The sequence below is a fragment of the Podarcis raffonei genome, chromosome 3, assembly GCF_027172205.1.
Source record: "Podarcis raffonei isolate rPodRaf1 chromosome 3, rPodRaf1.pri, whole genome shotgun sequence".
Lineage (NCBI taxonomy): Eukaryota > Metazoa > Chordata > Lepidosauria > Squamata > Lacertidae > Podarcis > Podarcis raffonei.
This window is the reverse complement of record NC_070604.1, coordinates 55,690,851-55,716,190: the sequence shown is the minus strand read 5'-3', so window position 1 is coordinate 55,716,190 and position 25,340 is coordinate 55,690,851. Positions and strand designations below refer to the sequence as shown.

General features: G+C 43.4%; 1 protein-coding gene across 3 annotated transcripts; it reads left to right on the top strand.

The window, feature by feature from the left end:
* Positions 1-4,152: 4,152 nt before the first annotated feature.
* On the top strand, positions 4,153-24,698 carry LOC128410466 (amine sulfotransferase-like). 3 transcript variants are annotated; one of them, XM_053381737.1, is made up of 7 exons: positions 4,153-4,300; positions 4,389-4,533; positions 5,581-5,789; positions 6,328-6,454; positions 7,228-7,322; positions 23,894-24,074; positions 24,406-24,698. In XM_053381737.1, exons 1-7 carry the CDS (start codon positions 4,241-4,243, stop codon positions 24,528-24,530), a joined length of 942 nt encoding a protein of 313 aa, XP_053237712.1. In that variant the 5' UTR covers positions 4,153-4,240; the 3' UTR covers positions 24,531-24,698. The 3 variants fall into 3 exon arrangements, with proteins under 3 accessions (XP_053237712.1, XP_053237711.1, XP_053237713.1); XM_053381736.1 differs by lacking the exons at positions 23,894-24,074; positions 24,406-24,698 and adding exons at positions 7,933-8,113; positions 8,453-8,763 and having other exon boundaries at positions 4,156-4,300; XM_053381738.1 differs by lacking the exons at positions 4,153-4,300; positions 4,389-4,533; positions 5,581-5,789; positions 6,328-6,454; positions 7,228-7,322 and adding exons at positions 17,342-17,533; positions 18,926-19,070; positions 20,470-20,678; positions 22,313-22,439; positions 23,204-23,298.
* The last annotated feature ends 642 nt before the right edge of the window (positions 24,699-25,340 follow it).

The window sequence follows — 25,340 nt, the reverse complement described above, 5'->3', positions numbered from 1 at the left end:
CGTAAATAAGAATGGTTCTTTGTGCTCTTCCAAGAGTTTAGCAGCACCCATTCTTTGGATCTCAAACTGTAACCAGACTCTGATATTTCTAAACCATCACAATATAATTTAGTACAGGTTGAGTCACCCAGTCCTATTCTCAGCAAGCAGTAGGAGTGCCAGGATCCATCTCTGCTTTCAAAATAAAAACTGTCTCTGCCTCTTCTAAGTCTTAAGGGTATGGATGAGTAGAAAGGTGTATCACAAAATCTGGATGAACTTTAGCTGTGTTTCTCTTCACAGACTGAGGAAGTTGAAATTAGGTGGACTTGCATTAAAACATTATTCAGATTTCTCCCCATTCCTGCTCTGGAGTACTATTACTGTCTGCCTGGCAACTAAAGCTGATGGAAAAAGGACCCAGGAAACCAACATCTATCAGCCGGGAATGGCTTGTAAGGACACTGAAACATCTATCACCCCAGCGTATGAAGTCAGTATCATTTATTAGGAAACACAACTGAGATTTGCCATCCTTTGAAATAAAAAAACCCTGCAACCATAAAATAAACTACGATTTCACAATCTCAGGGGTGCTGCATAAAAAACCCCCGTGATTTCGTGGGGGGAGAGCTGAGGTAGGGGGAGTTAGACAAAGTTGTGGAGCTTCCCAAGCCTAAGAATTTGAAAGTGGTTTGCATGGGCAGGTGGAGCCCCCCAACCCCAGGCGACCCCCAAGCAGAATAATGACTCAAGACAACGTGCTATGGGATTAAAATTGGCCACAACTTTATTATATTTCAGATGTAGGGAGACCGTGGCTCAGGCATTGGGCGTTTATCCTTCCCAATCCCCAGCTGGGGATCTGGGAGACTTTAGGGTTATCCAGAATGTGTGGGGGTTGGGCTGGCTCTGGAGAACATATGTTCAAGCAGAGAGGCCATCCCCCGTTTCACCGCCGTTGGAGGGGAGAGCAATGAGAACCTCTTGGTGTATGGCCAATGTCTCCCCTCAAGACCCCTTTAACGAGGAACCCTGGTATCACTGCCACAAGGGGTGTGTGGGTCACTGCTTCACGCCCCCCCCCCATTTAGGAAGATAAACTAAAGGATTCTGCCCAAGGCCTGAAACCGCCACCCGAGGCCGCAAAATCGCTGTCTCGCCGCCGCTGCCGCTTCGGAGGTAAGATTCACCTTCTGTTGTGTGGGCAGGATGGTCCCTCCCCTTACCTGGCCAATCCCCTGGCAACACTTCCCCAGGCGGGATTGGGCAATTGGCTGAGGTAGGCGGTGTTGGGATACTGCCAGGGAGATAAAGTCCATCATGACTCCCCGTCGTCTCCGGACGTCCATCGATCTCCCGTAGACACGCAGTATCAGCAATTAGCAACACGAGCTCCAGAAAATAGCTTGTGACATTCCAGAGCTGATGCACGCTCAATCAGCAGATAATGCACAGCGAAAGATGCACGCAGGAGAGCATATTTACAAGTTTATTCAGCGTTGGTCAGAACAAAGAAAAAAAACATGACTGCTTGCTTCGGTCTGCTCAGGCACAGAGAGAGAGAAACGAAAGCAAAGAAAACATAAACCTCCTGTGAACAGGAAATACGCAGACTCTGTGACTCACAAAGCCTGCTCCCTTTTAAGGTGGAACAGAAATATCCTAACAGGCGGAGACCTCCAGGTATCCAGCCTAGGGAGGATGAAGCCAGCCCAAACTACCAGGAGTCGCACTGGGATCCGGGGGTCTGCGCGTGACCATGCAAAAGGCGCCACAATTTGATGTCGGGAGTGGTCATTGCAGGATAAATTTGGACGGTTTAGCAAGGAGAACACAGGAAGACATCAAGTGCATTTTCTATGCAAAGGTATTCCTGAAAACATTAGCTTTAGATGATAAACAAAAACAAAATGAGCCATTTCTGCATGTGGCATTGTGTACTGTGAAATAGCTTTCATGGAATTCTGACTAAAATGACTGGGAGCTGTCCATCTCGATGTGGACTCTGAAAATTCTTTGAAGGGTGGGAAAGATTGCTTCCAATCTATTGGATCTGAAAGTTTATTCTTGGACATGAGTCATGTTTGATCTCAGATAAGCTGTGCACAAATGAAAAATGTTTCTACTTTTCTTGGATAGATTTCTAAAACAATCCATGCTGATTATTTAGTAAGTTTTATTAAAACAAATAGGGATTATTTTGGAGTTAAAGTTGGTGTTATTGGGGTGTAAGTCAGTGTAGGCATGTGTGTACAAATAGACATCCATTGGTGAATCTCAGGTCTCTCTTACCATTTGAGCCCATTTTCTACTAGTGGACCTGAGCAGACGTAATACTGCTTTTATTTCTTAAACGGACGAAGACCACTGTTGTTATTGGCTGTTGCTTGTGTAAAGAAACAAGTTCTCCCCCTGTTATTCTTTACATTATCTGCCTCTATGCACCTGTGTTACCTTTCTTTTCTTACATAACATGCCAGGAATGATTTACTAAGGAGGAGCCATCGGCTTAATCCAACCCTTATTATCTAACAGAATTCTATAAAGCAATCTCCTACAGAGCTCTGAACTTGAGCCTTGAAAAGCTGAAATACTCCAAGCTGCAAAAGAGATCGCTCTCTCATTCTCTCTCCCACACTTTTTGACTCTAAAAACAAAAGGTAGGTAAGTTTTCTTGTAATTTAAACTTTCCAGGGAAAAGCAGGACTACTAAATGACAAACAACTAATCTACTCTTTCATGCATGAGTCCCGAGGGGCAACAAGATGCATGAAAACTCTTGTCACAGTCCATATTCTTTTCTGGTGTCACACAGAGTGCACCACTTGTGCTACCAGAGATTAAAAGTTTTTTTAAGGGGACTGAATGTGAACTCCAATTGTGCAAGCATAACCCTGCTCATTTTCGGTATATATTGGAAAATCAACCAGAGTATTTTTCTTGTTACTATTTTGTACATATAATGTTTTCCACTAAAAGATTGTTGCATTTCTTAGCGATGACACACAAGACTTATATAGAGAATTAAAGTGATTTTCAGGCTTCATGGCACTTTATTTCTTTATCAATTATAAGCAACTTACTATTGTTATTTCTTTTATTTACTTTATAAGCCATCCTTTCGTCTAAAATATCACAAGGTGGTATATCTCGATTTGGTGCATCATATTCTATATTATGAACTGAAATGTTCCAACAGGTATAAAAGACAAGCAACACACTGGCGACAACTTTGGTTTCCTCAGCACCCAACCCAATGGAGCCTTGAACTTTCTCCCATAACAATTCCCCGCCTCCTTATACCATGCACTGAGCCCACCCTTGCAAGTGCCTTCCTTGTCAGACGCTACGTGGGAGGAGAGAAATTGGAGCAGGGAGGAGACAAAAAAAGAAAGGGATATTTTGGCAGTGGTGTCTCAGTACTGGAACGCCTGCCCAATAGGGCCCATTGTATGTGTAGCCAACTCTCTGTATTATCATAGATGAAGCTGAGGGCAGCACTCCCTCCATGGAACATCCTTGGGCACCACATTTCAGCAGCAGTTTCAGTCAGAGCTGGCAATGGAAGCCAGATGGGCATTGAGCAATATCTTTCTCTTTACCACCCTGTCTCTCTTTCCCCTCTTCGACATCCATTCAACCTCAAACATACACAGAGCCATGTGTCCCCTTCATCCAGCATCCACTCATTTTGCAAACACAAATGCATGCGCTGTCTGTCGTCGAGAGAGTAGAACAGAAACAATCTCTCCTATGACCCCAGGAACAGTCAGAGGCTAACACTGAAAGGAAAACTGGTTTTGCCCCAGGCAGGCAAGAAAATATGTCATCCCAATTTCTTGAAGCGGATCAAGAACTCAGGAGGAATTGGCAAGAGTTCCCAACAGACTTCAGTCTTTCATTTCCCCTGGAACCATTTACAGGGAGCAGTTTTTTGCTTCCTTCCCACCTCCCCTGAGTACAAGAATGAGTGTCAGGATGGCAGCACTGACCAAACTATGATGCCAGGCAGCATAAAGTGAGGCCAAGGGCTGCTATTTTGCATTCTGCACACATGTACTTGAGAAATAACTGTGTCAGGGTGAAAGAGAAAAGCTTTATTGTGCAGGGGAAAGCCAGCTTTGAGTTGAAAGCAGCACCATTAACCAAAAAACAACAACAAACAAAAAAAACCAGACATAAAGTAGGAGGAAAATAATGCTTTGTTGCCTCAGTGATGAGCCAAATCTCTGTTCTAAGGTCTAAATGATGGACCTTTATGTTGCTCACCTGTGATGGAAGAGAAGCATGGGATTCTGCTATGAGATCTGCAAAAAGAGTAGGATTTCACAAAATGACACCTCTATTTCTTTGTGATTTCCCGTTGTTGCATAATAGAGGTAACTGTTCTCTTTATTCTTATACAGGCAATGGAACCAGATGAAAAATATGTTTTCACATACAAAGGATTTTATTTCCAGCCAGATTTGGTTTCAGCGGAGTACTTGGATACCCTGGAGGATTTTGAAATAAGAGACAGTGATGTATTTTTAGTCACTTATCCAAAGTCAGGTAAGAGTGCATTTTCATAGGACGAACTATGATTGCTATTCAACCATGATGGATACCCACATATATGTAAATAGTATCCATATTATACTAAGGCGAGTTTAAAACCAAATGCAAAATTGAGGTGAATATGGGTAGTGTAGAACTTTCCTGGTTACATAAAGGAGAACCGGGTCATGTTTGTTTGTTTTTTAAAAATAGGAAATAATGTGTTTTCCACCGGTGTCAACCTGTTTGAGGTTTTGAAAACAACATAAATACACATCAAAAACATTCAAATTTGCTTGCTAAGGGTTTATTGTATTTACTGACTTTCAGGATTTTGTATGTGGTTGTAAAATAGTGTTTGTAAAATTCTATTCTTAAAAAGCTTTCATCCCATGACTCTTTATTTCAGCATTTATCTGCCACAACTTTGCCAGTATCAGGGGGGCCGTATCCAATGCAGTTGTGCCCCACATGCAATAACTTCCAGTTCCCCACCAGAACTTCCTTCACTCTTCTTTGGAGTATTTTGGAGAACCAGACAACCTTTTTTTATTATTCCCTGGACTTTGACAATCATTTGTATAATGTGCTGCGAAGAATCTGGAATAGAGCTTTTGGTAGCTTTCTGAAAATTAAGGGAACTTATTTGCCAGTTTTGTTCTATCTTCCCAAATCCTCAAATTCTATGAAGCCTTTAGCTGAATTTCGCCTTTCTCATCCAAAATGGAAAGGAAGCCTTGGTCAATCTTCCTCAATCACCAATTGCTGCCCTTATTGCAGTGGCGGTCTGTGTGACACCAAACTTTAGTGCCCCCCACCTCCCACTTTCTATTTTATATCATAGTGGTGGCAACCTGTGCAGCCAGATCCCTGAATCTGCCTCTGCTTGCTGTGTTTCCCATGACTTCCTTCCTCTCCCTCATTTCTTTTCTTTAACAGTGTTGCAATTCAACAGTAAGCTCCTCGATGCTGAGACATCTTGTGCTCAGTTATTTCACTCTGCAAAGTACTAAGTACGTTCATGACAATGAAAGAATGAAATAGGCTTATTCTCGTTTATAGGAACAATATGGACTCAAAATATTTTGAGCTTGATTTATCATGAAGGTCACCGAGATGGAACCGAAAAAGTCGACTTACTAGACAGGGCTCCGTGGCTGGAGTACAATATCCGCAATGTGGATTACGACAGTCGCCCATCACCTCGCCTCTTTGCTTCCCATCTTCCCTACTATTTAGTACCCAAAGGATTAAGGAACAGAAGAGCAAAAGTAGGAAATGGCACATTTATTATTTGATAAAATTAAACGTTTGTCTTGCTTATTTAAATGATCATCTCAGTTTCCGCTAACATTTCTCCATTTTTGAAGGCAGTTCATCCAGCTGCAATTCCTTTCTCCATATGAATGAGTAATGCTCTGTGCACCCTGAGCTTAGAATAATTCCCATAACTCCTAAACAGCACAGAGTTTATGCTCCATCTTAGTAAAAGTCTTGGAGGATGCCATCCAGCACACATAATAAGAATAAGTTCATTCAACACCATAGGATTGCTCTGTGCGTGTGACATGCATGTTCCAAAAGAGTAGGAGGCTGCCAGGGATATAAAGCAACTGGGAAACACCAAGAATCCACAAGAAGAGATATCTAAGATCCATCCATTTATTATTTTAGGCATATATATCCCTCTTCAACATCTTGGGTCCAGACACATTTCACAACCACAGAAATAACTACAGAAGCAAAACAAAAGAGACAGTAGAAACAATAAGATCAGCAATAGAATGGAATTGGTTGTTATTCCTGCAGGTTGTTTATGTGGCCAGAAACCCAAAGGATGTCATGGTTTCCTTTTACCATTTTTCCAAAATGGCAGTCAAATTTGAAGAGGTAGAAGATTTTGGAATTTTCATGGAGAGGTTTTTGGCTGGAAAAGGTAAGGAAGATTTGCTATTCTAAAATGAATCACTCTTGTCCCTTCATCTTTATCCTCCTTTGACAACAGATTAAAGAAATTCTCTTTGTGATAAGGAACGTTTTCACAATGCCATGTCGGATGCTATAGGTTACTCTGAGGAAATTCCACATCCATGCATCACAAAGAGTCTCCAACTGAGACTCCAACTACACCATTTTATGCCACTGATGACTAGTCTCCATTGATGCCAAAGGGAGGGTATAGATCTGACCAACTCCCAAAGGAAATCAGGTGGATTTGTATTCTCTTTGCATCAGGATGCAGCAGCTACAAATCATTACAAGGTGCAGCCCCTAATCCTTAATCAAGTGTAGAGATTTGTGTCAAGTAATAACTAAGAAACCCTGACATGGTCTCTTAAATGTTGCAAGTATTAACTGCCACACCATATAAGGAAACTGGCAGTGTGGGAAGGAAGGGGGCTGGAGGAAGGCTAGACTGATCTCAGCCCACCCATCACTCTCCCATCACACTGGGAAGGGAAGCGCTGCAGGGAGCCTTAAAATGCAGAACTCTTCTGCAAATTCTTTCTCTGAGAAAGTGTTTGGTGAGGTTGGGTGGTATTAGTTCAGCTGCTGTTTAATGGTTTGTTCCACTGCTGGTTCTTAAAATGATTCCTTTAAATTGTTTTGATGGTGTTTATACGTTTGTACTGCTTCTCTCTGAATGTTTTTTTTTTTTAAAAATCACCTGATCTACATTTTATGCCAACTCAACTTCTTTCTCATCAGTACTTGCAAGTTCATGGTTGGACCATGTGGAAGGCTGGTACTCTCACAAGGATGACTTCAATATTCTGTTTCTTACCTATGAAGAAATGAAGAAGGTAAGTTATCAAAATGCTATCCAGTCTGATATTAAGCATCCATCAAAACTCTCCTTTACAAAATGGAGGAAGGAAGCAATATGATCGTTCAAGTGCCCCCTTGCTAGTTTCATTTACTTTCTAAAGTTTTTTTAAAAAAAGATTAGTGGGCCATGGAATCAGGAGCACCTTTTCAGACCCTAGACTGTGAATATTGTTCTGTAACTATTTCCCCACACTATAAATAAAGTGTCGTGATCCCAAGCAAGATATGTCATTTCACAGGCCCTCTGATGCTGAGGAGAGATGTCGCAGAACCTCCCTTGTGTCTGCAACAGGGGCATTTATTTATTTACTTGTGGGTTCAGTTGAAAGAGCTGCCCCATAATATAATGCATTCTGCATGGCTCATTGAATAAAAGCAACAATGAGAGTATAATATAATATAATATAATATAATATAATATAATATAATATAATGCAATGGCAATTATTCCAAACTAGGCAAAGAAAGATGCAGGCTGCTTGTTTCCCCTGCTTGTATTCCTGCCTATTCCATGAGTTTTAGTTGCTAGGCTGTCAGGTTTTTCTATTGTGGATGGCCTGACATTAAAACCACGTTCCATTTCAGGATCTAAGAAGCTCTGTATTGAAACTATGCAACTTCCTGGGAAAGAGACTGACTGAAAAGGAGGTGGATGCTGTTGTGGATCAGGCTACATTTAATAAAATGAAAGCAGATCCCAGGGCAAACTATGAGTTCATGCCACTGGATATCCTGGACCACAGCAAAGGACCTTTTCTTCGCAAAGGTAAGACAGTGGCAGTCCAATTGAAATGTCGGTGCTTGCAAAATCTCAAACCTTTGATAGGCACCAAGAGATGGTGATTTCATTTTCCCAGTCTTCATGAAACTCTCAGTTTCTGGTGTTTCCTAATTTTAGAGTTGTTCTATTATGTACTTTCCCTGTTTTCCCCCTTCTTCTAAATATGTATATTTAAGGGTGGCATATTTGTCTTTCCAATCTAGAGTGTGGAAATTTTTTCACACTGAGGGACATATACCCAGCTAGGGATGGAATATATCTGGAGTTATGGATATTTATTTGACCACCACAATGCCCTTTCTTTCTATCTGCTTCCTGGGCCAGGCACTGTTGGAGACTGGAAGAACATGATGACAGTCGCACAAAGTGAAAGATTTGACAGTGTTTTTAAGAAGAGAATGGAAAAGCTGCCCTTCAAGTTCTGCTGGGACATCCATGAGGAATCATGAGTCTGCCTTTAGCTTGGAAGGATGAAATAAAGTGTACTGTATGCATTTAATCCAGCCGTATTTGTAAGAGTTAGTAAAAAAAAACCCAAAAAAGTTTCATATGGATGGGTTAATAGCTTCCTAATGTTCGAATATGAGCAATAATTTTTTTAAAAAAACACACAATAAAATTACATTTGTACTGTCCACTTTTTCTCTTTCTACATTCCAACATTTCCTAATTTCTGACCCCATGTGCAAAAGTTAAGGAATACCAAGATATCTATTGGGATTAGTAATTGTGTTTTAATTTGGCAATGTTATAATGAGGCTACCATTGGATTATTGTAATTGAAATTTAATAAAAAATATTGCTAAAATAAGCAAACTAACTAACTATTGGTGTCCCAGATGCACTGGTGCAGGAAGCGGGGTGCAGACCACCCCGGGTGTCATTCTTGAGGGGGGGTCACATTACTGTTTGCCCCCCCGGATGCTCACCGCTCGCCCAGGGAGAAGGCCAGTAGTCTAGAGAACAAGCCTGCTGTGGAACAACCTTGATGCCTCTTTGTAATGGTTTCTAAGGGGTTGCTTGTGTGCAAGCAGGCAACTATTTCCCTGGCTGGGTGCAAACAACTGGCTGGGCTGCCAAAATAAACTTTATCTGTCCGGACGCCACTCACCCGTGGCTGACTCAGTCACTGGCAGAATCCGTGCGTGGGCGTTTCTTAAACTTCTTCCAGCAAAGAAGCTCTTTGACGCCTAGTCTCCGCCTACCCTCTCTGCGCGAAAGCCTTCTGCTCAAGGAGGGCATGGGCAACGGAGGACCCCTACTCTCCCCGCTGGTCCCAGGCAAGGAGTCATGGGACCGCCTCGCCGCTTCCCCCGTCTGCCCCCCTTCTCCACTGGTGCTACGCTGATTCTCTTCCCCAGAAGATGGGCTGCTTCTCCCGATCCCTGGACGCTCTCTGGAATCCCTCTGGCTTTTGATCTTCCCCTCCGGCACTGATGACAGTTCCCTGACACCCACCCCCTCCTCAGGACCCCTCTCACCCCTGGCGTGATCTTCCGATACATCCTCCTCTCTCTCCTTGACCAACGATGCGGGGAATCCCCTGAAAGAACTGTCATCATCTTCTGAGGATTCAAAACCAGCCTCCCATCCCCTCGGATCTCTTCCAGCTGGTTGAACCTCCCAGTCTGATTCTTCTCCCTCAGACAGCTCCCCTCCCTCCTCTTCGGAGGCAGGAAAATCCACAAAGTCCCCTTCGTCGTCTGTGGGTCCAAATTCTTCCTCCCAGAATCTAGCTAATGGTTTGGGCTTACCCGGGAACAAACCATGAAACTCTTCCACCAGATTCCTGTCAGTGATTGATTCAGCAGGGACCCAAGTGTTTTCAGACCTGGGTTCTCCTTCCCAGGCTACCAAGTACTCTACCTGGTGACCTCGCCACCTCGAATCGAGTATTTCTGTAGCTTCGTTACAGTGTTCCCTCTCCTCTACCCGCGGGTGGGTGGTAACCCCTCCCTCCCGTCCCGGGAATTCCCGCCCCTCCCTGTAATGTGAAAGTAGGGACCTATGGAACACCGGATGTATCTTCATGCTGTTGGGCAACTTGAGTTTAAATGCCACTGGGTTAACCTGCTGTATTACCTCAAATGGCCCCAGCCGCCTAGGCTGCAACTTCTTGCACCCTCCCTTTAGGGGCAACCCTTGGAATGACAACCACATCCAGTCTCCCACCCGTATGGCCTCCCCCTCCCGATGGTGCCTGTCTGCCTGCCTCTTGTAAACTTCCTTGGCCCGCTCCAAGTTCAGCCTGAGTTGCTGGTGTAAGGCCTCCATTTCCTCAGCAAATTGCTCAGCCGCAGGTACACTCCATCCTTCCTCCCCCCGTCCCGGGAAGGCCCTGGGGTGACACCTGTAATTGGCCATGAAAGGGCTCATTCCCGTGGACACGTGTTCAGCGTTATTGTACGCAAATTCAGCCAAAGCTAATTTCTCTACCCAATTGTTCTGCCTCTCACTGACATAGCAGCGTAGGTGTCGGGAATTCAAGCCCATATCAAGAGAAACTGGCAACAATCCCAGGCACCCGGCTTGATTCCCTGTTGACCTCCCTGGCTGCATTCCCCAGCAAGCGCAGGCTAGGTCTCGATCGGCGATTCTTCTCAAATGTGAGAAGAACACACACCCTCTTTCCTGCCCCCTGGCAGGGGAAAGAGATAGACAGGAACGTATTTACATGCCTTTATTTCTGTCTTTGCAGCATTACAAAAAACATGACTGCTCTCTTCAAACTCCAGCAGTGTAGTAACAAACACTTCCTGCACTTCCTGGACAGGAACAAACGGAAGAGCTCATATTACACTCTGAGCTAATTCCGGTGCTTCACACTGTGAATTGACTGTCCCTCTGTTTCCCACGGGCAGTCCCAACATTCCCATCATGTTTACTTTTCAAGCTAGCACTTTGCAGCTGCATTGCTTCAATATCGTAACAGTAGGTACTGCTGGAGTATACCGTTCGCTCTTTCGGCCTGTCCATTGGTTTCTGGGTGCCTCGCCGTCGAGAAGCTCACCTCGACCTGCAGCCAGCTCATGAGTCTCTGCCAGAACCGGGAGGTAAATTGTTTTCCGCAATCTGAGATTACCCTCAATGGGGTGCCATGCAGTCTAAAAATGTGGTCCACAAACAGCCTGGCTGTCTCCTCTGCCGACACTGCATGCGAGCAAGCTACGAAATGACACATTTTAGTCAGTAGATCGACCACTACCATGACCGCTGTCTTTCCCCTTTACTTGGGCAGATCTGTCATAAAATCAATGGACACCACCTCCCAGGGCCTTTCCGGTGTAGGTAAGGGTTCCAGTAACCCTGCGGGGCAGTCCTTTCCCCCTTTGCCCTCTGGCATTGGTCGCACCCTCGTACATATCCCTGGACGCTCTCTGGAATCCCTTTGGCTTTTGCTCTCTTCCTCCGGCACTGATGGCAGTTCCCTGACACTCTTCCAGTCAGCAAGGAGCCTTCTCCTTCAGGAGAGAGGACTAGAGTAAATTGGTTGCTGAGCCATTGCCAATGCTGCCTCCATCTCCAAGGACACACAGATGCTAACACATGCAAAAATCCTTGCAGACCCAACCCACTTGAAGGGATGCCTGTTTGCTTGCTTGTCTCCTTAGAGAGCTTAGGCCCCAGGTATTCTTGGAACAGGGCCCAGGCATTGGACATATGAAGGGAAAAGGCTGCACTTTGCCACGTCCTGAAGGTCTAGGAAAACTTAGACCTGAGAGCAGCAATCAAACACATCAGGCCCTGGGCTCAGGAGCTCAGAGGGCCACATCACTAGTCCCAGCCTGACCCCACTGCCCATCTCTGAGAAACTGGGCTGGAGCTGACAGCAAAGCAGTGAAGAGGCCCTCTGCATCCTACCCCCACAATCTATGTCAAGAAAGACTGCTTATGCCATTTGGATCCCTTCCAGTCGGGATTCAGGCCTCATCATGGGACTGAAACTGCCTTGGTCGCACTGGTTGATGATCTCCGGCGGGCTAGGGACAAAGGTGAGAGCTGTTTCCTAGTTCTGCTGGATCTCTCAGCGGCGTTTGATACCATCGACCATAACATCCTTCTGGACCGTCTTGAGGGGCTGGGAGCTGGGGGCACTGTCATACCGTGGTTCCGCTCCTTCCTCCTGGGCCGTGTTCAGAAAGTGGTGGTGGGGGATGAGTGTTCAGACCCCTGGGCTCTCACTTGTGGGGTGCCTCAGGGTTCTGTCCTTTCCCCCATGCTTTTCAACATTTACATGCAGCCACTGGGAGAGATCATCAGGAGGTTTGGGCTGGGTGTTCATCAGTATGCGGATGATACTCAGCTCTAGCTCTCTTTTAAATCAGAACCAGTGAAGGCGGTGAAGGTCCTGTGTGAGTGTCTGGAAGCGGTTGGAGGATGGATGGCGGCTAACAGATTGAGGTTGAATCCTGACAAGACAGAAGTACTGTTTTGGGGGGACAGGAGGCGGGCAGGTGTGGAGGATTCCCTGGTCCTGAATGGGGTAACTGTGCCCCTGAAGGACCAGGTGCGCAGCCTGGGAGTCATTTTGGACTCACAGCTGTCCATGGAGGCACAGGTCAAATCTGTATCCAGGGCAGCTGTTTACCAGCTCCATCTGGTACGTAGGCTGAGACTGCCTGCCTGCAGACTGTCTCGCCAGAGTGGTACATGCTCTGGTTATCTCCTGCTTGGACTACTGCAATGCGCTCTACGTGGGGCTACCTTTGAAGGTGACCCGGAAACTACAACTAATCCAGAATGCGGCAGCTAGACTGGTGACTGGGAGCGGCCGCCGAGACCATATAACACCGGTCTTGAAAGACCTACATTGGCTCCCAGTACGTTTCCGAGCACAATTCAAAGTTTTGGTGCTGACCTTTAAAGCCCTAAACGGCCTCGGTCCAGTATATCTGAAGGAGCGTCTCCTCCCCCATCGTTCTGCCCGGACACTGAGGTCCAGCTCCAAGGGCCTTCTGGCGGTTCCCTCACTGCGAGAGGCCAAGTTACAGGGAACCAGGCAGAGGGCCTTCTCGGTAGTGGCGCCCGCCCTGTGGAACGCCCTCCCATCAGATGTCAAAGCGATAAACATCTACCTGACATTCAGAAGACATCTGAAGGCAGCCCTGTTCAGGGAAGTTTTTAATATGTGACATTTTAGTGTATCTTTCATCTTTGTTGGAAGCCGCTCAGAGTGGCTGGGGAAACCCAGCCAGATGGGCGGGGTACAAATAATAAATTATTATTATTATTATATATATCTTGCTGCATGCCACCCCAATTTTGAGCAGTGCAAGATTCCCTGGGTTCCAAGTGCTCTTTCTCTCAAAAAGGGTATGTGGCAATCCCAATTCGGGAGACATTACACTAAAAGAAGGTGTATGTTTGACGGAAGTCCAGCCATCATGAGATGGTGCACAGCATAGAAAAAAGACACAGAGAGCCAGCTATATTTTCAGGATGGTAAGAGCAGCTCCCTCGTCCGCTCTCCCCCGATTTTATTCTCCTTTGTTCTCCTCTGCCCGCATGGCCATTTGCCAATGTCTCACGTTACTTCATCCGGTCATGGCTTTTGCTACGCCCATCACCATATAAGGTCAATACATTCTAATACATTGTAAGGCACAGAGTGTGAGTCAGCCGAGGTCAGGGGGCACCCTGCAGTATTACAAGCCTCTGCCATGGCTTTATGACACCCACACATGTTGATCTTTAAATCTCCCAATAAAGGTGCCGGATTCTGCTGCAGCAGCTAGGGATGGCATTTTGTGACAAACTGGTGTTACAACTATCTATTTGACCACCACAGTGCCAGGCACTCTTGGAGACTGGGAAAACATGATGGCCATTGCAAAAATTTGAAAGCTTTGAGAGTGTTTTTCAGAAGCAGATGGAAAGGCTCCTCTACAGGTTCTGCTGGAACATCAATGGTGAACTGAGTCTGATTCCAGCTTGAGAATATTTATACAAACTTTTTCTCTGTCTTGCATGTGTGTACCAATAGTCCAAATTTCGAGAGATTTGCTGCAGTCCATCTAAAGCTGTGTTGGAACCAAGCAAGCAGTATTCTGAATGGAGTTGCTTGCTCAGGTCCTTCTCTAGAACAGGATGTGCATATGTTGTAGTATCTGTCAATCCATGCGTTGCAAATAATTGGTTGAGAGCTGTGATTGTTGGAACAGATGTTTGTGATTATTTGAAGGCATTCTGAGTGGAACAACAACAGGCAAGAAGTAATTTCCTTGTAATGGTCCTACAAAATCAATTTGAATTCGTGATCATTCGTGATCAGGCAAGAAGTAATTTCCCTGCAGTAGGTGTGGCAGGATCCATCTCCGCTTTCAAATATAAAAACTGCCTCTGCCTTTTCTATGTTTAAGAGTGTGGATGAGTGAATCTTATTTGTTTGGGTTTCTGCTTAGTTTCTCACATTTCCAGTGTTCTTTTTGGTTCACCATATTTCTGTACCAGTTTGTGCAGAAGAAGTGAAAAAAATCATGAAAAATTGTCTAAATTTTAGTGTACATTTCTGTTGATATACAAATAATGCTTAATACAAAGATTAATATATACACACAATATTTTTGTTAATATACTAAATTTTGCATGATATTTTCAGTAAAATATACATTCTATTATCGGCATAATATCATAAACACTTTACCATAAAATACACACATTGTTTGGTTGGAAAGGTGTATCACGTAATCTGAAGATGTGTGAATTTTGATGGATGAACTGCAGCTGTGTTTCTGTTCACATACCGTTTCAGGAAGTTGAAATTAGGTGGACTTGCATTAAAGCATTAATCAGATTACTCCCCATCCCTGCTCTGGAGTATTATTACAGTCTGCCTGGCAACTAAAGCTGATGGATAAAGGACATCAGGAAACCAATATCTATCGGCCAGGAATGTTTGTATGGGCTTTGAAACATCTATCACTCCAACATATGAAGTCAGTATCATTTATCAGGAAACACTGCTGAGATTTGCCATCATTTCAAATAAAAAACCCTGCAACCATAAAATAAACTGCGCTTTCACAATCTCTCTTTTTTTAAAAAAATTTTTTATTAAGTTTTCCATTTTAACAATCCAATCAAATCACATTAAATATTCCAAATTATACAAATATATATCATAAAGTCCAAATATTTTGCCAAATTCTAATTTTTTTGTTGGGGGTTCCCATGCTTCAAGTTCAGTAGGGTCCAATCATCTCATATTTCTACTTCTTTGAGTGTCCACTAGTCCCTTCTTTAAATCTTCTTGTTATTATCCTTCTTCTTTCATAGCCTCTGAGTTGTTTCCACAGGTGAGCTGAAATGATCAATATTATACTTCTGTGTGAACTTTGTATGACTCTCCACCCCTTTTTTTGCAGCTGGTAAGTCTTTTATTTGCAGTATGTCCTCACGCGCTAGTATTTATGCCTAATCCATCCAAAAGTCCTTCTCGGGTGGCAGACGCCATCTTATCTCAGTTCTGATGAAATAGAATCTAGGCGTTTGCTCATTAATTTTCTCAGACAGGTTGCAGCAAACATTAGTCTTTCCAGGGAAGATTTGCCAAATCGAACTTGAGACGCAGATATAATAACAAAGTAAGAGCTCGCCTCCCCCTATGACTATTAATCTCTGCAGCGCAGTCTGTCTCGTAATGGCGGATCCCGATTAAGTTGTGCGTCACAAGAAAGTCTTTTATCTTCTTCCAAATATTTCAAGAAACAAAGGCTTTACTTAATATTATTATTTCCACACAGTTTATGTTTTCCAATCTCACTTGCTATAAGTAGTAAAAGACGGTTCTTCGGGGGGGGGGGGTGTTGTTAGGTAGTATCGTAGTAAGAAAACAAAAAGTTTTATCCCCCCTTCTTTCCTTTCCGTTTCAACATACCGGCTTAGCTGTTGTTCTTTGATGTTATCTTTCTTCCAATCCGTCACTCTTAGCATCTCAGTGGCTGGCTTAATTAGCAGATAAAATACCCTTTCTTCGCTCGAAGCATGTCCATAAATCTTATCCAATCTTTTATCTTAAGAAATGGAACTTGGAGCGCTCATGGAGACAGTGTCCAGGAGATCCGAGCTCACTCGAGGGCTTTCCATCCAGTGCCCTCACCCCCTCCTTCTTTTCGAACTCGGGGGTGGTTTGTGGGCAGCTGCGGATGAGACTGCATCTTCCCTTCCACCGGGAAGAAACCTGGGAGGCTGATGACTCCCATCTCAGCCCCTTAATTACCTCGTGTGAGCTGGAGAGATGGTATTGTCGGCCATCTTCCATGGCGCCCCAAGCAGAGCCCGGCGCTTTCAGAACCTCAGGGGTGTTGTATAAAAAAACCACCCTGTGAGTTTGTGGGGGGAAAGCTGAGGTATGGGAGGTAGACAAAATTGTGGAGCTGCCCAAGCCCAAGACATTGAAAGCGGTTTGCAGGATAAATTTGGACAGCTTAGCAAGGAGAACATAGGAAGCCATCAAGTGCATTTTCTATGCAAAGGTATTCCTGAAAACATTAACTTTAGATGATAAACAAAAACAAAATGAGCCATTTCTGCATGTGGCATTGTTTACTGGGACATAGCTTTCATGGAATTCTGACTAAAATGACTGGGAGCTGTCCATCTTGATGTGGACTCTGAAAATCCTTCAAAATCTTTGAAGGGTGGGAAAGACTGCTGCCAATATATTGGATTTGAAAGTTTATTCTTGGGCTTGAGTCATATTTGATCTCAGATATGCTGTGTGCAAATGAAAAAAGTTGCTACTTTTCTTGGACAGATTTCTAAAACAACCAGTGCTAATTATTTAGTAAGTTTTATAGTAATAATAATAATAATAATAATAATAATAATAATAATAATAATAATAAATTTATATCCCGCCCATCTGGCTGGGTTTCCCCAGCCACTCTGGGTGGCTTCCAAACAAATATTAAAAATAATACAGCATCAGACATTAAAAACTTCCCTAAAAAGGGCCGCATTCAGTTGACTTTTAACAGTGAAATAGTTGTTTATTGCCTTGACATCTGCTGGGAGGGCATTCCACAGGGCAGGAATCACTACCGAGAAGGCCCTCTGTCTGTTCCCTGTAACCTCACTTCTTGCAGTGAGAAGAGTTAAAGTGGGCGTTATCGGGGTGTAAGTGAGTGCAGGCATGTGTGTGAAACAAGTTCGTCCCCTGTTGTCCTTTACATTTTATGCCTCGATGCTCCTGTGTTACCTTTCTTTTCTTGCATAACTTGCCAGGAATTATTTACTAAGGAGGAGCCATCGATTTACTCAAACTCTTATTAGTTAACAGAATTCTATAAAGCAGTTTCCTTCAGAGCTCTGTACGTGAGCCTTGAAAAGCTGAAATACTCCAAGCTACAGAAGAAATCGGTCTCTCCCTCTCTCTCCCACACTTTTGGACTCTAAAAACAAAAGGTAGGTAAGTTTTCTTGTAAATTAAACTTTCCAAGGAAAAGCAGGACTACTGAATGACAAACAACTAATCTACTCTTTCTTGCAAGAGTTCTGAGGGGCAATAAGGTATTTGATCAGATGCATGGAAACTCTTTTCACAGTTCATATTATTTTATGGTGTCACACAGAATGCAACATTTGTGTTACCAGAGATTAATAGTTATTTTGAGGGGACTGAATGTGAACTCCCATTGTGCAAGTGGAACCCTGCTCATTCGGCATGGGATACAGCCCTTAATTTATATATTGGAAAATATATTTTGTACATACAATGTTTTCCACTAAACGATTGTTGCATTTCTTAGCGTTGAAACACAAGACTTATATAGAGAATTAAAGGGATTTTCAGGCTTCATGGCACTTTATTTCTTTATCACTTTTAAGCAATGGATTTTATTTTTATTTAAATGTTTATAAAGCATCCATTCATCTATAATAAGGTGGTATATCTTGATGTCATGTATCATATTCTATATTACGGCCTGAAATGTCCTAACAGGTATAAAAGACAAGCAACACACTGGCGACAACTTTGGTTTCCTCAGCACCCAATGGAGCCTTGAACTTTCTCCCATAACAATTCCCCTCCTCCTTATACCATGCACTGAGCCCACGCTTGCAAGTGCCTTCCTTGTCAGACGCTACGTGGGAGGAGAGAAATTGGCGCAGGGAGGAGGCAAAAAAAGAAGAAAGATCTATTTTGGCAGTGGTGTCTCAGAGGGAATACCTTTCTCTTTGCCACCCTGTGGTCCCCAGGCACATCTATGGTTTGGTCCCAAGAGGCCCAGAAAATACGTCACCCCAATTTCTTGAAGCTGATCAAGAACCCAGGAGGAATTGGGCAAGAGTTCCCAACAGATTCCATCTTTCATTTTCCCTGGAACCATTTCCAGGGAGCACTTTTTTGCTTCCTTCCCACCTCCCCTGAGTACAAGAATGAGTGTCAGGATAGCAGCACTGACCAAACTATGATGCCAGGCAGCATAAAGTGAGGCCAAGGGCTGCTATTTTGCATGCTGCACACATGCACTTGAGAAATAACTATATCAGGGTGAGAGAGAAAAGCCTTATTGTGTAGGACAAAGCCAGCTTTGAGTTGAAAGCAGCACCATTTAAAAAAAACACTTAAAGCAGGGGGAAAATAATGCTTTGTTGCCTCAATGATGGGTCAAGTCTCTGTACTTTAAATGATGGACCTTTATGTTGCTCACCTGTGATGGAAGAGAAGCATGGGATTCTGCTATGGGGTCTGCAAGAGGAGTAGGATTTCACAAAATGACACCTCTATTTCTTTGTGATTCCCCATTGTTGTATAATAGAGAGAACTATTCTCTTCTCTTTATTCTTAGGCAGGCAATGCAACCAGACGAGAAATACCTTTTCACATACAAAGGATTTTATTTCCAGTCAGTATTTACTTCAGTGGAGTACTTAGATTCCCTGGAGGGTTTTGAAATAAGAGACAGTGATGTATTTATAGTCACTTATCCAAAATCAGGTAAGAGTACCTTTTCGTAGGTTGAACCATCATTTCAATTCAACCCTGTTGGATACCCACATATATCTACATAGTATCTGTATTATCCTAACGCAAGATTAAAACCAAATGCAAAATTGAGGTCAATGTGGGTAGTATGGAACTTACCTGGTTACATAAAGGTGAACTGGGCCATGTTCTGATTTGTTCATAAAAAAGAGATGAAATAATGTGTTTTCCACCACTCTCAAAATGTTTGAGGTTTTGAAAACAACATAAATACACATCAAAAACATTCAAATGCTTTGCCAATCATGGGGGGGGGGTTCCGTATCCAATGCAGTTGTGCCCTCCATGCAATAACTTCCACTTCCACACCAGAACTTCCTTCACTCTTCTCTCTCCTTGTGTCCCCAGTGTTCCCCAAATCTGCCTTGGAGGGTTGGTGGGGTGGGGAGGACACAATAACCGGGAGTGGGAGAGGAGAGAGAGGGGAAGTTCTGCATTGAAAAGGCATTTAAGACTTGGGTGACATGAAGAAAGGCTTCTGCAACTGCCTTTTGCTTATTATGTTTGTCCCACTGGCCATTTGTCAATATTCCTGTTCCTAGAATGCATTGATTGCATTGGCAACCCGTGCAGCCAGGTCCCTAAATCTGCCTATGCTTGCTGTGTTGATTCCCTTCCTCTCTCTCATTTCTGGCCCAGATCTCCCATTAGGTCCAGTCGTGGATGACTCTGGGTTTTTGCGCTCATCTCGCTCTATAGACCGAGGGAGCCTTCGTTTGTCCGCAGACAGCTTCTGGGTCATGTGGCCAGCAAGACTACCATAGATTCCGGCATATTAGGCGACTGGGCATATTAGACAACCCCCCAAATTGGCAGCTGCAATTTGAGGGTTCGTCTTATACGTCCAGTTGCTTAATATGCTGGGCAGCTCTGCGCCACGAGAAAGCCACCCGGCGCTGAGCAGAGCCCGCCGCCAGCTGCTGCTGCTTCCGAAGCAGTGGGGGGGGGGCAGGCTCCGCGCCAGGCAGTCCTGTCCCACTGCAAAGCCCGCTGTACGCCGCCAATACCCAGCGTATAATACGACCCACGACGTTTTAACCTCTTTTCCAGGGTTAAAAAGTCATCTTATACGCGGGAATCTACGGCAAGTCACTTCTGGAGAACCAGAGCGGCTCACAGAAATGCCGTTTATGTTCCCGCCAGAGCGGTACCTATTTATCTACTTGCAGTTTTATGTGTTTTCGAACTGCTAGGTGGGCACGAGCTGGGACCGAACAATGGGAGCTCATCCCGTCATGGGGATTCGAACCATGACCTTCTGATCGGCAAGCCCTAGGCTCTGTGGTTTAGACCACGGCATCACCCACATCCCCATATGAATGAAATTAAGTATGCTTATTCTCATTTATAGGCACAATATGGACTCAAAATATTTTGAGCTTGATTTATCATGAAGGTCACCGAGATGGAACTGAAAAAGTCGACTTACTAGACAGGGCTCCGTGGCTGGAGTACAATGTCCGCAATGTGGATTACGTCAGTCGTCCATCACCTCGCCTCTTTGCTTCCCATCTACCCTACTATTTAGTACCCAAAGGATTAAGGAACAGAAGAGCAAAAGTAGGAAACAGCACATTTATTATTTGATCATATTAAATGTTTGTCTTGCCTTATTTGAATGAGCATCTCAGTTTCCGTTAACATTTCTCTGATTTTGAGGGAAGTTCATCCAGCTGCAATTCCTTATTCCTCTGTCCAGATGAATGAATAATGCTCTGTGCACCCTGAGTTTGAAATAATTCCCATGACTGCTAAACAGCACAGAGTTTATGCTCCACCATAGTAAAAGTCCTGGAGGGTGTTAAAAATAAAACAGGTTCTTTTATCTGAGATTCAGTGCACTTCAGGCAGAACACAAGTAAGCAGTCAGACAACCAATATATTGGAATTTCTACATAACATTGCTTTGTTGAGTAACAAGCAGAACACATAACAAGATAAGGGAACATGTACTCAGTCTCTCACATAATCACACATACACTCACCACTCTTCTGGATTGGGTGGGCAGACAGCGGGATCCTGGCTGCATCCGACACACCAACCCCCCTGAAAAGCCTGATCTTATATAGTCCTTTTTGATACACATCTGAATATTGGCATTTCTCATTGCCTTTGACATGTTCTTGGCAGTCCTCCACCCTTAGCATGTTCTTGGCATATCACAACTCTCATGCTTTGCACCTGGTCTTCTGTAACTTTTGGCACGGTACGATACTCATTGTTTGTAACTAGCATTGCACAGCCAGTCTTTACACTTCCTTGCAGGTACAGTACTTTTGCCAGAACATGCACATTCCATTCACTCTTTGATCAGCACAAATTATTTATAGTTCATCAACAGCATCCATTTTATGTGGTGGTCTTCAGCCCATTCAAAACATGGCATTTGTTGTGCAAGTACTTGGAGCTCGCAAAGCTGACAGATGCAATACGAGATAAACCTAAAATTATGATGAAAGAAGAATGGGAATGTATAAATAATTATCTAGGGGATAAGGGTTCAACAAGAAAGACCTGGTTATGTTTAGAATGATACCTCATAGAGAAATGTTCCCTGATACCAAAATGAGGGATTCCTTGGAATGCAGATCAAGAGAATTGATAAGAATAATGATCTGTTGTGACCTTGATGGAAGCGTACAATAGATGAGCCTTTCTGTGTTCTGGCTCTTCTTCTTCTTCGTCTTCTTCATCTTCTTCGTCTTCTTCGTCTTCGTCTTCGTCTTCGTCTTCGTCTTCGTCTTCTTCTTCTTCTTCCCTTTCCCTTTTCCCTTTTCCCTTTTCCCTTTCCCTTTCCCTTTCCCTTTCCCTTTCCCTTTCCCTTTTTTTCTCATCCTTCTTCTTATGTTTTATGCCATGTATTTTGATTTTTTTAGCTTTTTCATTATTATCATTATTAAGTAATTTTCTTTTGTAATTTTGGTTGTCTATATTTATATGTATTTGTTTAAAGCAAAATAAAAGTATTTTAAAAAACAAAAAAATGCCATTCGTTACAAGGGTGCCATCCAACAAACTTAATAAGAATAAGCTCATTCGACACCATAGGATTGCACTGTGCATGTGACATTCATGTTGCAAAAGAGGGTGAGGCTGCCAGGGTTGTAAAGCAACTTGGAATAACTAAGAATCCACAAGAAGTGATATCTGAGATCCATCCATTTATTATTTTAGGAATCGAAAGAATTTGCAGGTTGTTTATGTGGCCAGAAACCCAAAGGATGTCTTGGTTTCCTTTTACCATTTTTCCAAAACTGTAGTCCAATTAGAAGAGGTAGAAGATTTTGGAATTTTCATGGAGAGGTTTTTGGCTGGGAAGGGTAAGGATGAATTGCTACTCTAAAATGAATCACTCTTGTCTCTTCATCTTTATCCTTTGACAACAGATTAAAGAATTTCTCTCTGTGTTAAGGAACCTTTTCAGAATGCCATGTCTGATGCCGTAGGTTACTCTGAGGAAATTCCACATCCATGCATCACAAAGCGTCTCCAACTGAGACTCCAACTACACTATTTTATGCCACTGATGACTGGTGTCCATTGATGCCGAAGGGAGGGTATAGATCTGGCCAACTCCCAAAGGAAATCAGGTGGATTTGTATGCTGTCTGCATCAGGATGCAGCAGCTACAAATCATTACAAGCTGGAACATCCAATGCTTAATCAAGTGTAGAGATTTGTGTCAAGTTATAACTCAGAAACCCAGACAGTGTCTCTAAATGTTGCAAGTATTAACTTCCACACCATATAAGGAAAATGCCAGAGTGGGAAGGAAGGGGGCTGGAGGAAGGCTAGACTGATCTCAGCCCACCCATCACTCTCTCATCACATTGGGATGGGAAGCACAGCAGGGAGCCTTAAAATGCAGAACTCTTCTGCAAATTTCTTCTCTGAGAAAGTGTTTGGTGAGGTTGGGTGGTATTAATTCAGCTTCTGTTTAATGGTTTGTACCACTGCTGGTTCTTAAAATGATCCCTTAAAATTGTTTTAATGGACTTTAAATGTTCATACTGCTTCTCTCTGAATGTTTTTTTTAAAAAAATCTGATCTACATTTTATGCCAAATCAACTTCTCTCACATCAGTACTTGCAAGTTTATGGCTGGACCATGTGGAAGGCTGGTACTCTCACAAGGATGACTTCAATATTCTGTTTCTTACCTATGAGGAAATGAAGAAGGTAAGTTATCAAAATGCTATCCAGTCTGATATTAAACATCCATCAAAACTCTCCTTTACAAAATGGAGGAAGGAAGCAATTTGATTATTCAATTGCCCTCAGCTGCTGCTTTCCCAGCTGGTCTCTCTTCCTTTCCAAAAGATTTTTCAAAGCCGAGCAGGCCATGGATTCGGGTGCAGCTTTCAAACCTAAGACTGCAAAAATGCACTGTAACCATTTCCCCTGAGGATTATGGGGCTATAAATAAAGTGTCATGATCCCAAGCAAGATATGTCATTTCACAGACCCTCTGATGCTGAGGAGAGATGTCACAGAACCTCCCTTGTGTCTGCAACAGGGACATTTATTTATTTACTTGTGGACTCAGTTGAAAGAGCTGCCCCATAATATAATGCATTCTGCATGGCTCATAGAATAAAAGCAACAATGAAAGTACAATATGATGCAATGGCAATTATTCCAAACTAGGCAAAGAAAGATGCAGGCTGCTTGTTTCCCCTGCTTGTATTCCTGCCTGTTCCATGAGTTTTAGTCTCTAAGCTGTCAGGTTTCTCTATTGTGGATGGCCTGACATTAAAACCACGTTCCATTTCAGGATCTGAGAAGCTGTGTATTGAAATTATGCAACTTCCTGGGAAAGAGACTGACGGAAAAGGAGGTGGATGCTGTTGTGGATCAGGCTACATTTAATAAAATGAAAGCAGATCCCAGGGCAAACTATGAGTTCGCTCGACCAGATCGCATGGACCACAACAAAGGACATTTTCTTCGCAAAGGTAAGTTAATGGTAGAAAAAACTGATTTGGTGCTTATTGTAGAATCCTCTACAGATTCCCCTGATATTTACACTGATATGTGATAGCTACCAAGTAATGGTGATTTCATTTTTCCAGTCTTCATGAAACTCTCAGTTTCTGTTATTTCCTAATTTTAGAGTTGTTGTTTTTTTTCCTTGTTCTAAATAGGAGGTTTTCTTCGCAAATGTAATTTATGGTAGATCAAACTGACATATTCACCTGACAATCGCATCTAGGGATGGAATATATCTGGAGTTATATTTATTTGACTACCACAATGCACTTTCTTTCTGTCTGCTTCCTGGGCCAGGCACTGTTGGAGACTGGAAGAACATGATGACAGTCGGACAAAGTGAAAGGTTTGACAGTGTTTTTAAGGAGAGAATGGAAAAGCTGCCCATCAAGTTCTGCTGGGACATCCATGAGGAATCATGAGTCTGCCTTCAGCCTGGAAGGATGAAATAAAGTGCACTGTATGCATTTAATCCAGCCCTATTTATAAGATTCAGCAGAATATTCTCATGTGGCTTAATAGCTTCCTAATGTTCAAATATGTGCATTAATGTTTTTAAAACACCACAATAAAATTACATTTGTACTGTCCACTTCTTCTCTTTCCACATTCCAACATGTCCTAATTTCTGACCCCATGTGCAAAAGTTAAGGAATCCCAAGATATCTATTGGGATTAGTAATTGTGTTTTAATTTGGCAGTGAGGCGACCACTGGATTATTACAATTGAAATTTAATAAAAAATGTTCTTAAAATAAGCAAACAAACCAACTAAGCAAACTATTGGTGTCCCAGATGCACTGGCGGAGGAAGCGGGCTGTGGGCCACCCCGGATGTCATGCCTGAGGGGGGGTCACATTACTGTACTGCCCCCCCCCCAAGGATGCTCACCGCTTGCCGTGGGTGGCACCCCCCTGATATGCTCACCCCGTGCCCGGGTGCCAGAGCAACTACCTCTGCTTCTGCCCAGACGGCAATGTAAATCCTCCCACTCACTCATGTCATCTATTTATTTGTTGTTTGTGGAATTCAACTTCACGCTCTTCCAATCATACCATCAGGACAAACATTCCAGCCTGCTGGTTGGCACAACCCCTCCTCACCTTCATTCCTTCTGCACTGTTCTTGGGGTTCTCCTGACCCCCCTCAGAGTCAATTTTGAGGGTGCGTGGGGAATATGTGGGGAGAAGTGGGGGAAATGGACAGTGTATGTTTGATGCCCATAGCAATCT